The 15398-nt window shown below is 40.0% G+C and overlaps 1 protein-coding gene across 1 annotated transcript in view; it reads left to right on the top strand.

Moving 5' to 3' along the window:
- The window catches only part of PLB1 (phospholipase B1), an 81902-nt gene that overhangs the window by 9454 nt on the left and 57050 nt on the right, over nt 1–15398 (top strand). Inside the window, exons 7-15 of the mRNA XM_042789621.1 lie at nt 142–226; nt 765–816; nt 2015–2101; nt 2578–2640; nt 3956–4038; nt 6500–6578; nt 7232–7336; nt 8889–8981; nt 15093–15161. Of these exons, the coding sequence (XP_042645555.1) occupies nt 142–226; nt 765–816; nt 2015–2101; nt 2578–2640; nt 3956–4038; nt 6500–6578; nt 7232–7336; nt 8889–8981; nt 15093–15161 (716 nt within the window). The remainder of the gene's footprint in view (nt 1–141; nt 227–764; nt 817–2014; nt 2102–2577; nt 2641–3955; nt 4039–6499; nt 6579–7231; nt 7337–8888; nt 8982–15092; nt 15162–15398) is intronic.

Here is a 15398-nt window from a genome sequence, read left to right as displayed (position 1 = left end):
TCAGGCATACTTCTCATGCTTGCTAAGAGATTCTCAGACTTTACATTTTCTGGCTGTTCTAATTTTGTTGTGTTTATAGTGAAAAGGCAGAGTAGCAGTCCCTTGTATGCAGAAATCACCTAACCTGTGTATGTCATTCAGCTCTCATTAGCAGTTTTAATCCCTCGGTCCTACACCAATCTCCTCTGCCTGGCACAAAGGGAGTGACACCAGACAGTCAAGCCATGTAAGTCTGAAGGGTTTTGGCTGGGCAGTTGATTTACAGCTGACAAGGTGGAGGATGGAAGCCTTTGACACTGGAGCATTCCACTGGACACAGAATGTATTTAATACAGGCAGAGGCTGCACAGACACTACAGGGACAGAGCCTGTCACTGTGGTTCAATTGTCACCTCTCAGAAGCAGGAGGAACAAAGCCCACTGTGTGCTTTGGGGTCTGGATTACCTGACTTAACATCAGAACTCCCTCTTTATAGCTGCAAAACAAATTTTTTGGCTCAAATAGAATTAGAGGTGTGCCTACCATGCTGTGTCCGCTGTTTTCATCTAAGTGCACATGTCTGAAAATGAGATGCCTAAATATGAGCTAATCACCCCAGGCTCTCTGTGTAGCACAGACAAGTTTCTAATCTTAACACATTTAGGAGAGGAAAGATTAATCCCACCCAAAGCCTCAACTGTCATTTGATTTAATGGCAAAAATCAGCCAAAGCTTTACCCTTACTGATGCCTTCATAGTTCCTCTTTTCCTTTCTGCTTTTCAGAGACCTCCTGCATCAAGCTGAAGAAATAGTGAAGCTCATGAAAGAGAATCAGGTTTGTTTAAAGCACAGGACAACCTGGAGAGCTTGGTGTTGAAGCAGAAAAATGGAGAAATCTGATTAAATACTTTAAACAGCACTCAAAACTCTCTTCAAAACAGAAAATGCCATTTCTTGAGGTTAACGGACTCTGGTTTTTCTGTTGTAAATAAGAATCAATTCTGTACCTTTCAAGTACTGAGTTTTGTTATTGAAAATATCCCACATGATTTAGATTTGTTAGAGTGGCTGAAGAGCTTGGTAGGGAAGCCAATATATTTGTTTTCCGTTGGCTAAAGATGTGAGACCTCTGCTAGCTACACTCCATAACTGTGCCAGTGTTTCTGAGAAGAACACCAAAATAAAAATTCTCAGTATTTGTCTCTTCAGTTTCCTCTAGGTCTTTTAGGATCATATTTTTAAAAAGGACAGTAAAGACCTAGATATGCTTTGGCTGATCTTGGTCGTTGATGCTGGTGAGAGCTTGAATTGTCACTCATGGCCAAGTGGTTTGTAAATCCCATCCTGGAGTTTTATGCCTTCATTTTTCTTTTATTCTTAACCCTGAGGCGTGTTATTTTGTAAAATGGTCTTGACATAACAGGAAAATGTAATTGCCAAGGTGATTCTGCTGTTGCCTCTTTGCTCTACAGGGAGCCCGTTAGACTGTTTGGACATGGATTTAGCATACATTTTTGTGGAACTGAGTGGTTCTAACCAATGCTCTTCAGGATTGGCAAGAACTGCCTAATAAACATTCCACAACTGATCAGAGCTTTAGCTCTCAGATTTTTGCTCCAGTCTTCACTCTGCTAGTGTGACCCTTTCTCAGCAGTTCAGGAACATTAACCCTGTCAGCAAGCTGTAACTGTGATGGAAAGAAGCAGCATCAAGCTCTGCGTTAAGCTTTGCGTGCCCATCTTCTCCAATAGACCCTCCAATGGCAACAGCAATTTCGGGCCCTATCCTGAGCGTGTGTGTTCAGCTTTAATTGCAGCATTTGCTGCCTAAACATCGGTTTGCTGTCTCCTCTAGGGAGAAGCTTGGATGTCCTGTCTAATAGAAGTGATCAGGATGGCCAGGTTTGGGCCATGGACTACTACTACTTGGTCTTGCTGATTTAAAGCCATAGCAAATCTTGTGTGAGAAAGGAAAACAGAAAATAGGTCTCTTATCATCTTATTCCTTCAATTTTATTTTTTTTTTTCTCCCAGATGATGGACTTCCAAAATGACTGGAAACTGATCACAGTTTTTTTTAGTGCTGAAAACCAATGTTCTTTCTGTGCCTCCACTCAACTGGTAAGCTTTTCACGAGGTAGTTTAGCAGTCAAGGCAGGTGGTTAAGACACTTCACAAGTGAACCATAGTGAACCAAAGGAGTAGCTAGTTCTGGGATATTGGAATGACTACATCCAGTGATGTAAGCTCCTGGCACACAATGTGTTTTGCTTTATAAACATCTGTACCTAATTTATGATCCCAAGTCTGAGATGCCTTAGTAGAACAATTTTTCCACCTTCAAGTTTAAAGATACTTTTCTTCCCCATCCCTGTCTTTGACAACTTAACATATTAAAAAAAAAACCCCATATATATATATATAGGCAGTTAGACTAGTTCCATGCTTTTTCCTGCTGGCTAAGGCTGAATCCAGTGTACAGTGGTCATTAATAACCCTTCAGTACACAGCTCAACACACAGGGTTTGTGACTTTTGGCAAATTGATAACTTTGTTTTTTCTACTAGTTTTGATGACATTTCTCATCTCATTTACAGAAGAACTGCGTATTGCACAACCTGGAAAAACTTAGACCTGTCTTGGATTTTTTGTATAAAAAGGTAAGATTTATTCATCAACCCTGAATACCTGAATCCTTCGCTGATTTTTCCAGTCTCCCTTACTGGACTAGGGCTTGTACCACTGTTCAAGTGATTTAGAACACCAGTCTCATTGACTTCAATACACTGGGTCAATTCCTTGTCACTAAGTGGTTTATTCCTACTTTTAAAAAGCAAATGCATGCAGAGAGGACGGATGGGTAACTGCTTTGTTTTGCAACAAAAACTGATGTACCACTCAGCCTTAGATTTCTTAAGTGATTTCTATGAAAAATGGAGTACATCTGCCTAGGTCTGAAAGTCATTCATGTTTTAACAAGGCTGTTTGTGTAACATGTGTAACAAGGCTCCATACTGGGTGTGTGGAGCTACCTATGCAGTGTACAGGCTGCTAACTCACTGGTAATGACTTTTACAGACCAGGGAAAATACCCATTAAAAATATGTATAATGGATCTTTTTTCCTACTGTGTGTTCGTTTTAAGATCTCAGCATTTCTAAAGGTTTTGTAGCTTGCTGAGCTAAGAATTATCAGCTTACCTAGGATAGTTTCTGGAAAATGCTCTGCACTGTGTCTTAGTCTACTAATGAATAGTAGACTAGATGCAGATATATCGCTACTAAAGCAGACTATTAACTGTTTATCTGAGGTATTTCAGTAGCATCTTCCAAGAATTTTGTTTTGTTGGATTGAAGGCCTAAAGAGGATTCTAAACCTGCTATAGTTCAATTGCATCAGGCCACAATGACTTGTTTTTCTCAGACTGTCTTCAACAAATGTTGTGCATGGGTGAAGTTCCACCCACACATTCTCTTTCGAGTCTCTCCACTATTATTTACAGAATCTGTTTATGTGCACTTGTAAAAGTGAAATATCATTATATAAATGGAAACCTGCTTTCTGCTTGGGGGAAAGGTGAGGCAGGATGCACGAGTGCTTATACTATTATACAGAACATTTCATCCCCAGCTTTGCATTGGTACGTTGCCACAAAAATGGTAGCTCCTAGTTCATTTGAATTCAATTGAGTTGGCTGGTGGCCACTTCAGTTATGTAAAATTAATTGCTGGGTTTCAGTCAAGAAGTCATGGTCACAAGTATTTCATAAATGATGATTAACATTATTCTAGATGGCAGGCATAGGAGTAGGGTTCAGGACAGAATTGGAAGAGACTTAGATCATTGATTTTATGCAGGCAGAATCCCAAGCCAGAGGTAACACATCTGAAGCTGTAGACATTATTTACCATTATTGCTACTTGCTGATCTTTAATTGCAAATATAATGTGATTAATTTTTACTTTATTACTGTAGGTTCCCAAAGCCTTCGTAAATCTGGTGGATTCCACTGAGCTCACAACTTCCTCTCTTGCATGCCAAGACTACAACAATGTCAGGTAACAGAGGTTTCTTTAAAATCTTGACACTGCCGCTAGCGTTCAGACGCATAGCTGTGTATACATATTGACTTTATAACTGAGGTAGAGTCTTCTGAACAGTTTTTCTGCCCTTAATACAAAAGTATGTCAAAGATTTTAGTTCTCCATTTTGTTTCTGATAAACTGTCTCTGCAAGGCATATTTTTACCAGGAAGAGTAGGTGCTTTTAATCCTGCCAAGTTGGATAGCATATGTTTAAATATTGGGCCAGAGTGGGGGAAAAAGAGAAAGCCTCGACACTGCACAAGCACCGTTCAGCAACAGCCAAAGCATTGGTGTGTTATCAACAGTTCTAGCCACAAATCCAAAACACAGCACCATATGGGCTGCTAGGAAGAAAGTTAACTCTATCCCAGCCAGACCCAATACTGTGATTGTGGTCACAAGACTTCACAGTCTACCTACACCCAGGTCTTTAGTCAGTGCTACTTCTGCCCCGTAACTCTTGGGTCAAAAACTCTGAAGGCTCTTTAAAAGTTCAAGTTTCTAGGTTATAATGGTCACAAAAGGAATAACTGGTCTTAAAGCACATTGTTAGGCTGTGTGGAAGCTACCACTTGGGCTTAGTGTATAGTAGGATGGAAAATATCCAATATGTCAGTTCCTCATGGTAACTGCATGCCTAGATGCTTTCATCCATCTCCCTTTCTCAGTGCCTTGTAACAAAAGTGTGAGTAGCTTATGTCTCAATTTAGTATGGAGTAGGAGTGTGCACATGGACAGTTATGATGGAGTAGTTTACAGCTGATGAGATTACACTCCATCTTACTCCACAGTAATTTTTTTCATCTGTCTGTGGCATAAGACACCATATGTACTAATATAGTCATCCTGAATTGTTTTACAGGCTTTGCATGTATACAACCCAGGAGATGTTCCATTAGTCAGGGAAAGGGTTTGGCTGCTGTATAACCACATGCTTAACAAGTGTAAGCAGAGGAGAAGCTTTCCTTGTCAAAAGAGACGGCATGGAGCATTCTAGCTTATTTCTCCTGTGCTGGCAATAAGGGGAAAAGTGTGAGACAGGTAGCTAAGAGGTAGAAAGGCGGATTTAGGAATATGGGCCTTGCCATATATTGAAGGCCTTAAAAAAATAAAATTAAATAGATCTTATTTTTTTGCCTGTGAGGAACTTTTATATTTCCTTTTCAACTTAAGGCAATTTTCTTTCTTGTCAGCATGTTCTTGTAGCAGTGTTTATCTGGCTGAACAGTTCCACCAGTTTGCAAGCCTTGTACTTTATTGTTTGATAAACTTCTGGGTTCAGCTCAGTCTCAGGCCCAGGTCATCTCCCAGATAAGAGCCTCGTCATTTGGCTACCAAGTCCTCATTTTGAACTGCACTTTGAGAGAAAAACATAAGCCCATACCAAAAAATGAAATCTCAAGTGTCTAAAAGAATAGTGGCTGACACTCCGAGTCCCATGTCAGTACCTAACTTTAGGCATTGACGTTTGGGACATAGTAGGGATTTAAGGTTCACTCCTTTATTAGTTTCTTACTAACTAGAAGTGTTGTCTGCAGTAAAAGTAGTTTGTGAACCTCATTTTTAGGCTTGTAACTATTTTATGAGGTTCTTCTGTTAGTCTTGGGTAAGATTCTGGTCCTGTGTTCATATTTCTTCCACTCACCGGCAGTGATAAAAGCACGTTAACAGACAACTCCCATTTTATAGGTTTAGCTAGAGTTCTGTGAAAACGAGAGAGTCTGACCCTGGCATGTACTTACTGCTTACATCTGCAAACCCCACAAAAAGGTTTCTCAGATTCCAGTCCAGACAGGCATTTTCAACTGAGTATATCTTTGATGGAACCAAACTACTCTTAAATGTATCTTTTATTGTTCCTGTCCAGGCTTGAGAGGTCTGAGTTCCCCAACCTGCTGCAGAAATATGCAGTATGCATATGTCACCTTGCAGGTCAGAAATTTGTCTGAGATTGGTTAGTTGCCTGACAATGCCTGGCCATTCTTTAGGATATATAAGCTTTTGCAGCACTGAGCTTCCATACACATTTCTAGATGCAGGTCTTGTTGCCAAATGCTAAGGCAAAAGTTTCTGTGGAAGGATTTTCCTTGTGTTCAATTCTCCTTTGTGACTATATAGAGAGAAATGTTTGAAAACTAGTGCAGCCGCTATTTTAAGACTGAGCATGCTGCTAGCTTGTGAGACCCAGTGCTAATCCAAGTCTGGCATATTTGTCATCTGAATCCAAATTAAGAAGCAATCCAAAACTCTGGACATGGACATTTATATCATTCTATGTTTATATAAAAAAATTAGGATGTTCCATGTAGCTTTCTCAATATATGCAATAATTTAGTCTTCAATTTATGCTTCTCAGTGCCTTAAGAGTTCATGTTATTTGTCTTGTTTATCAGAAGGTCATAATGTCTTTCATGTTTTTCATTCTTTTCTGCAGCAATCCAAGCAGGAATCAGTGCAATTGTGTTGGTGAGCACTCCACATTAGATGATAACATATTGAAGTGGTCCTATCAGGTATGGATAGCATCTTCTGTGTTGTTTGACTGTCACTGCTAGACACATCTATTAATTTTCCAGATTGGACTAAAGTGAGGAGTTGTGGGAGGAATAGCAGTGTGGAAGTTAAATAACAGCCTTTTCACCACATATCCACAGCAATCCTGACCCTATTTCTTAGATCAGGAAAATAAGTTATCTCTATACCTGAGTGATCTTGATATCTCTTAGAGTTTCTAAAAACTATATAGCTTTTGGCAACATAAGATTTGTTATATGTCATCAGAGAAATGATTCATCTTGTCCAGTAACCTTTCACATGATTTAGAAGAGGGAAACTTTGTGTTAAGACAAAGACAGTTGTGCTGGAATTCCTTTTAAAAATGACAGGAAGAAATAAGCATGGCATTTCACTGCCTTCCTAAGCTTGCTGCCTTTTAAAAGAGAAGTATGGTAAATCAGTGTGGCTTTCTCATAACTACAAGGAGTTTCCAACTGTTGTGTAAGAATAGATCATTAAATTACTGTCTTTGTTCTGGATTATAGAATTTTATTATTGTGGTTTATTAGTGATGGGAATAATCTTAGTTCACTTTAAATCCTGACAAATGACACATACATTACACTCTCTACCTGATAATACTCATCTGATTAAATGGTTGTCTATTCAGGATGCTTGGGAAAAACTGCTGAAGTATGAGAGGTTTGATCAAAAGGATGACTTCACTGTTGTTCTTCAGCCTTCTCTCCAAGAAAGAAATCTGCTGCTCAGACCTGTGAGTAAACTCAAGTTGCTCCATTCTTTCTAGATTATATCTGCTGAGATTGAGTGCAATATTCAGCTGCAATTTGTCTGTCTAGGCTGTGTGTAATGCTAGAAGAAAAGGGTGGTCAGGCACATGCAGAACATACTTCAGGATCAGACACAGAGGTCCTGAGAATGGAGCTTTTGCTTCACACAGCATCAGTCAGAGACCCTCTGTTTTTTGAATGCCATGTTCCTGGATAAATCAGGTCATAGCACCTCTGCAGATTAGGTCATGAGTGTCTGGCAGTTGTCAGTGCTGATAATTTTTCCATATCTTTGTAGTCATCAGCATATTCATCCCTGATTATGCTCATGTGTGTTTGGCAACAAAGGCAAAAAGCAGGTAACAAGAAGTACTTAAAAATGGATGGGGGTGGAAAAGAAAGAATTTGTGAACTATCTTGGAAAGTAGAGTTACCTCCCTGCAATGAGATTAACGCAATCTAGGAACCTGTGAATGAATTTTGTCCGGATTTTGTTTCTGGTATATCTAGTGGGGAATTAATATAAACAGGATTGCCTGGGATGTCAGACATGATTTTGCCATAAATGATCTTTAAAGGGAAGTTCAGAGGTCGAGGTTGTCCAAGATCTGGCAATGAAGAGGGAAAATATCACTTCCTTAGATAATAGTTCACTCAGAGCAAGGTATCAAAATCCAACACATAACATTAGGTGGTTGTTTGTAAACAAGTGGTGGTGAGTCACATTCTGTTTCCTGGACATCATAACAGTTCCTTGAATTTGTGGTAATTCCATTGCTCCCCTTAGCTCAGTATCAAAACAAAGTGAACTGGGAGAAGAAATTTGTCTTCCAGGAAGGTTGGGGTCTCCTATATTGCAAAATCTTCCTTTGCTGCTGAGTCATCTTATGCCAGGCCTGTTTGGTTGATGGCTGGTCCATATGCAAATGGCAGACTTTTAACTTTTGTGGCACAGCTTTTTATCTTAGTAAATTGCTCTGCTATTGCCTTAAGTGACATCTTACATCATAGGTGGATTCTTTATTTCTTCTGATTTGTGGTGCACCTGCAGGCCACCATGTGTAATCTTCTGAACTCTTTCAACAGTTACTTTCACTTAAAAATAAACATGATCTCTTAAAACAAATTGTGCATGCTTACACTTTGTAAATGCATGTAAGTGTTATCTAGAGGAAGTGTTGTTTATTCCAAATCACTCACGTGATGACATCTGCAAGTGTCCCTGATCTCCTGTATGTTGCTATTGTGATTGTGCTTTGCTGCTGCTCTGGTCTTCTTGTCCTGTTAATGTGCTGCCCCTTCATTGCTGCCTTACAGTGGTAGATACAGCAATCACTTACAAGAACAACAAGTGTTCTGTCTTGACACACCAGTAGTAACTGAGATCGGCAACAAGTAGCTTAATGAGAGTACCAAAGATTGGTATTCTTGTGGATATGAATGTTATTTTATAGATTGAGACTTTTTGTGGCTGAATATCTCATCTTTCCATACTCTTTAAGTGTTTTCTCCAGGTCAAAATGCTTTCTCTTTCAGGGCAGGGATGGTTTCATTACCCCATCAAAGACACAAGTGGAAACTCTGGAAGAAGATTATACTTTCATGGCTGTGGGCCTCTGGAACAACATGGTGAGCAATACCACAGACATGGTTTCTTACTGGACTTTGTACAGATGCCTGGTAGCAACTGTACACTAGCCAGACTTGGAGTAGCAAGGAGGCAGGGGAAGGAAGAATATAGGAAAGAAACATCCCACCACTGCTATCCTCAGCTGTGCAGAGAGACTGCACTCAGATAATGCTAAATGCCCTACACTCCCAAGACAAATCTCTTGCTGTTTCGTGACTGCTACTTACTACCAAGAGCTTTTTTTTTTTTTCCAAAGTAGACCTTTGGAGAAGTCTCAGAGAGTAAATGAGCTGTGACAGACCTTTCTTTTGCTAGTCTTACCTCTGTGACCCTGTGGCACAGCAACAACTGAGGCTCATTATAACCTGAGATTATAGCGATTACACGCTTCTGTCTACTCTGTTCTGTATTCATCCCCCCTCTTTACTAATGAGCCTCATAACATTGTCTCCTACTTAACCGTCATCCTTCAGCTGCTGTTGCTCATAGTAAAAAGGTGATAACAGCCTTGAGGAGCTCCTGTTACTTCCTCAGGAGTTGGATGTCCTACCCAGCTGAGGAAAGCCAACAAATTGGGTGGGAGAGGGTGTCTGAAAGAAACATGGACTCTCTGGCCCCCTCAGCGTTGAACTCAATGACCAGTTCTGTAGGAGTCTGTTCCCTTCTGCAAACCTGAGCTGCTGATGCAGCATTTTTGTGTGTGACCAAGTGGATGCACGTACAGCTGGCGGGGTTTGTGTTTTAAAATTGGTGATGGGGGCAAATGAATAAATGGGAGTTGCTTTTCAGTATGAATGAGTCAAAAAAACACGCATGTGGTTTTGGACTCACCAGAGCAAAGTAGGGTGTTACTGCTTAGTGCATATTATGTTTAGATATGCTCCGATATCCATGGTTTTGGATAATATGCTGATTTTACTATTCCTCCTGACTTAGAAACTTTCAAAATTTTCTGCTCTTTTTCTAATAACCTTATTATAACACATACAATTTATTTTTTTTTTTTAATTAAAAAGAATCTGCAATGGCCAATTACATTAGATTAAAAATAAAAGACTTCTTTTGCTTGTTTTGCAGTCCACAAGTTAATAAGATTTTAATCTGAGAGCACCTACTATTCCTGTGTCTGTCCAAATTATCTGAAGCACAAAGGGAAAAATGCCTATATTACCTTTTAGTAAACTACATTTAAAAATAAATCCATGCAGATTGGCATGCTCTTGTTTCCTTTTATGCTAATTCTGGCAGTAGTAATTCTGTTGTAGCCCTGATCACTTAAAGAAGCAGGATTTGCAGGAAGAGGCTTTTATTCAACCAGATGCTATAGCTAGAAAAATAGTACAGTCATTTTGATAAAAGGTGTTATCTTTTAGTTAAAGTTAGTAGGACTTTAGTTAGTTACTAGGAGCCAAAGAGTTAAAAATTGATCAACTGCTGAAGTTCTAACCTTGGAACAACTGTACTGCATCCAGTTATCTCCTTTGCTGTTATCTGTGACATTCCTTATCACGATGTCAAAGTTCCTACCTCCGTTCTTCTATCATAAAATAGATGCCATGATAAGATACACACGGGCTTCTTTATCATTGTTTTGCCTTAGTCCCACTAGGCAATTAGTTTCACTAGTTGAATGAGCAAAGCAAACACCGAAAGTCAGATTCCTGAAGTGTGTATTAAACATTCTCTGTTTCTGGTAGTTCTATGTAAAGAAGTTGAGTGAGTTACTTTAACTGCCCATGTATCAGTGTTGGAGATCTTTACCTAGATCACGCAATTACCATCACCTAAACATGCTCTGTAAGACACTAGAAAGCAGTGGCATATCCTCCTCAGATATGAACCATCATAAATATTGGAGTTAGAAGCAAGGCACACAAAGTATGAACATCCAATTTGCTTTGAAAAGTGGCCCTTTACAGCTGCTTAGTGTGTTTTTTCCATCAGCAAATTTTTGAAATGAAACGCCGAATAAGTTTTCAGCTAGTGCAGAAAGTGAATGCTTCTGACTGGAGTGGCACCACAGTGCCACCAGTTTGCCAGCCCATTTTGTGCATCTCCAGCAGGAATTGTTTGGGGCCAGCTGAACCAAATCTGTCAGATTCTGTCCTCCAGCTTTGACTAATATCCTTTTCTTTTATCAGACTCTGCAATTAGCAGAGGTCATATGCTTCTAATGGGCTTTGCTTTACCTTTTTTTTCCCAGGTCTAGACTATAGCTTTTTTTAATTTTTTTCCTATGGCCACTTACTGTCTGGCTTCTTAGATTTCAATTTATGGAGAATCCAATACTAGGCACCTTGAATATTCTTTACAAGTAGTTGTGATAGTATCATTCACAGTCTGAAAGAGGTATATCGCCTTCTCCAAATCTGGGCTCTGTAGAAGGGGAGAGGGCTAGGGTTTACCTTCTGAAGTTTAATAAATCATGCTGACATACTCAGTCAACTCACCACCGATTTCTCTTTCCTGCCCTATCAAATGCTTACACTTAGCTTGCAACAAATTCCTTCTGTCCCTTTAGATGACATTTTTTTTTTTTATTTTCAGCTTCTGTCATCAGAATAGTCTTCTTCTTTCCCTTTGCTTCATTTTTCTGGCCCTAACCCTTCTCTGCACAGACTTTGTTTGGCCTCCTGGGCTCTGTTCTTTAGCATCCCGTTCTTTGGTGTGTTACTCTATTCATGTACCTTTAACTGCTAGGAGTATTTTGTGGAAACGGCAGAGGTGAGAAACCATAAGCAAGATGAACCGGTACTTTTGAGGATGGCTGCATTAGGGGCAGTTACCCAGACTCAGGTAGTGAGCATGCTGGGGAGCCACCAGAATCAGGGAGTTGTCAGAAAGGAGGAAAATACCAACTTTGCTTTATTTCAGTGTTTTTCATCAGTGTGAGGGGACAACCTAGGTGATCTGGAGGAAGAGCAAAATGTGGCAAAACCACATCTTGCCTCTGGTTTGAAGGGGGACTACAGGAACAGTAGTATTCCCTGCACAACTCCTTTCCCCCTGTTTCCTGCCTACTCTTTGATATAGTGGAACTTTCTTAGTACAGCTGGCAATCATCAGAAAGGCACCTCTCAGGGTAGGTTCCTTGTTGGCCAGTGATGTTATTCTGCCAGGATGTAAACACAGGTGATATGAAAGATGCTTTCAGCATAAAAAGCACTGACAGGTGTCCTCACCTGGTTAAGGTCACTCTAGTTCTACTGGGAAGTCCAGTTAATGGTTTATGCTAGCTGCTTTAAAAAGGAAATGAACCAACCCGCAATGCAGTATTGAGAACTGATATGATAGGAAATCAAGATCATGACTTGTTGAGCAGCAAACACAGCAGAATGAGGAGGTGCCAGAGAACTGCATTCAGAGTTTCCCTCCTCCTGCTGCCTGCCAGGCTGCCTTTACCTTGTTTTAAGGCTTGGTACCTGCCTCTTTACTGGAATGATTACCTGCTTATTGACCAAAGGGCAAAATCTTGAAAATCTAGTGGCAGTCGGCAGTGGGACTGCACTTCAGACTGGCTGAGAGGAAGCTGAGCTAGCAGGTGCTAAGGACTTGTCCTAAGCATGGCTGGATATTTTACCAAAATGTTTCTAGCTATCTATGAGCAATGCGATTCATACGCTGAGCACATCAGCAAGCAGTCTGCTAAATGACACTGGGTACCTAGGAAAAGCTGAGAGAGGTTGACTGTTTACTCGGACAGCTTTAATGTTTACCACAAAGAGCCTGATTGATTAATTTTGGCAAATGCCTACAATTTTATCTCTGGAAATATATGCCGGGGCAAATCCCCTTTCATGTGTGTAAAGAACTTAGACAAGAAGCTCTTGCTCTTGTGTTTGGCATTCTTTTGTGTAACAGAAAAGACCACAACTACCCTGCATCCAAGAGAGAAACTGAAAGCGGATGAGAACTCGAATGGGAACAGCTCCCGAGGAGGCTGCCTGTGCCTCTCCTGCATTCAGGGGTTTCCACTGACTTAGAAACTGCTGCAGTACTAGAGCAGACCCACACACTAATTGGCCTGCATGATAGATATGCTAGAGTTCAGGGGAGGTTTTGGCTGACCACAGTGCTGACATGGTGCCCAATTTCCTGACCAGGACCTTGCAGCTCTGCGGTATGGGATCTGTCAGTATTTGCTGGGAGAACAGTGTCCATGAGCTGTGTGGAATAATTGCCTCCTGGAGAAATTTGTTCCCATCACCCAACTCCCAACAACATACAAGTGTCTAATACTTGTTTGAAATTAATTCCTAGCCAAGAAATACCACCGTTGTCCCATGTTCTGGGGGATCATTCTGTGGTGGAAGAAGAATATTTCTTTTAAGCATGTCATTAATAGGTACTTTGTTTTATCCTAGGAGAATTGGAAAGTGCCAGTTTGCAATGTCTCTTTTATCTGAGCTTCATTATTTTTGCATGTTTCAGGGGCATTGCTTTTATTCCATTTTCTCTCTCTCAAAAAAAAAAAAAAAAAAAAGCATAGACTGTTTCTTCAAATGCTTCTTTCAGAAAATATCAACCTCTGTAAGTCTCTTCTCTATTTCTCTGAATTTTCCCATTATTTTCATTGACAGAACAACCAAAATAGAGTATAACATTCCTGCTCAGAATGTATCAGTGATGTCAAGCCTGTTATTGTTATATTTTCCAGTCCCTTCAATCCTGTGTCTTTTGTAGTCTGTTGCTTCTGGCAGCTGCTGCTGGTGCAAGCTGAGCAGACATTCACTGAGGAATCTAGATCTGTGGCCAACTCTTTTGGGTGTGATTGCAATTTAATTAGCTCCCAGCAAGGTGCCTGAACAGGTGAACTGATTCTTTGGGGTATTTCCCACTTTATGCTGTCAGTATTGAGTTTTGAATCATTCCATAATTTTTCATTCACAAAATCCCCTCGCCCTCTCGTTAGAAGGCAGCCAACAAATATAAATATTATCAAGCCTCTATGCAGAGTTGGAGTGTACCTTTTGATGTTGTCTAACAAGTATGAAAATGTAGATAAGGAAACAGTTCTGGAAGGTGGCATAAATTAGCAAGTTTTTAGTTGCACAGGCTACAGCCACCAGGGGATTTCTTTGTGACCTTAATGTGTTATATTCCATGTTTCTGACTTTGCTGAAAAATGAATTTGCAGCAGAGGGAGTACGTAAAGTTAGTGTTCATAAGACAGAAGGAAAGAAGTTAGTGCGACATGAATGTATTACCAAAAGGAAGATTTTATTTTTTCATCTATATTAGGGATTTTGTACTTTCTGCTTCTGAGGTAAAGCAATGTGGATTTACTCAAGCCTTCAGTGTATAATCTGAGTCAAAACTGTATTTTCCAAGAAGTTTCAGTAATACCATTTTTACTTCAGAGTTTTGATCTACTCAAAGTTGCTTTTCTTCCCACACAAAAGCCTGTATGTTTCTTTATACTTTTATATGAAAACTATAAACAGTAAACTTCTAAGTGTTCCTTCCTCAGGTGTTCAGGAGCATGGTTTCACAGCCTGGTAGAAGACAAAAAATGTGGTGGATGAGGCCTGGGAGGATGGACAGGCTGCTGCCAGGAGTTGTACCCTGGCAGCTGAGCTGTGAACCCACCCTTTGCTTTCTCCTACCCAGGTCATCTGGGAAACAAAACTGGCTTGCAAATTGCAGTAAAGTTTAAACTTCATACCATAAGGGGGGAGAAACTAATCATGAGGATGGTTTAAGCTATGCTCTTCTAAAGTACATCTACAGCTACTGTGGTTGAGCTGATAGGTAGTGACTTGATTGCAAACAGTTGAATACTGTGGTATGAGATCAGTGCCTTCTGGGAAAAACACTTACAGGGTTGAGATTCCCAAGAGCAGAGTTAATGTGTGGATGGTTGTTTTAACGATGATGGGATGACAGCTGATCATTTGAGAGGCCTTGTTTTCAGCTCCTTGCTTTTGTAGGTATGCATGCAGTATGTTATACATAGATAAATATTTACCATAAGCAAAACAAGTTTCTAAATGTATATATGGAACTGATGGAAAACTCCAGGCACTAGAGCTTTTGAGTTACTAGTCATCTCCCTTCTCCCCCACCCCGCCCCAGCATGTATACAATTCCTCTGTTCTCTCCCTTTACAGATGGAGCCAGTTGGACAAAAGCAACCTTATGGTGTCACAAAAATACTTCAGGTCCAGTGTCCATCTCAGGTAAAAGGCTTTCCTTATTACTGTGAGTTTTTATTTACTCTTTGCAGAATTTCCAAGTTTTCAAATACTGCTGTAATTTTCTGAACTTCTTGGGAATGCACACTTGCCCGATATATTGCACTGTTAAAAATTCAGTGTTCTTAAAGTTCATTGACACAGACTCTTTATTTTATAAAGATGAAACTCTGAAAACAAGAACTTTTGACAAAATTTAGTTAAATTTTCTTACTGTATCAG

This window comes from Tyto alba, unplaced genomic scaffold, assembly GCF_018691265.1.
Source record: "Tyto alba isolate M040663 unplaced genomic scaffold, T.alba_DEE_v4.0 Super-Scaffold_16, whole genome shotgun sequence".
NCBI lineage: Eukaryota > Metazoa > Chordata > Aves > Strigiformes > Tytonidae > Tyto > Tyto alba.
This window is presented reverse-complemented; position numbering and strand designations above follow the sequence as displayed.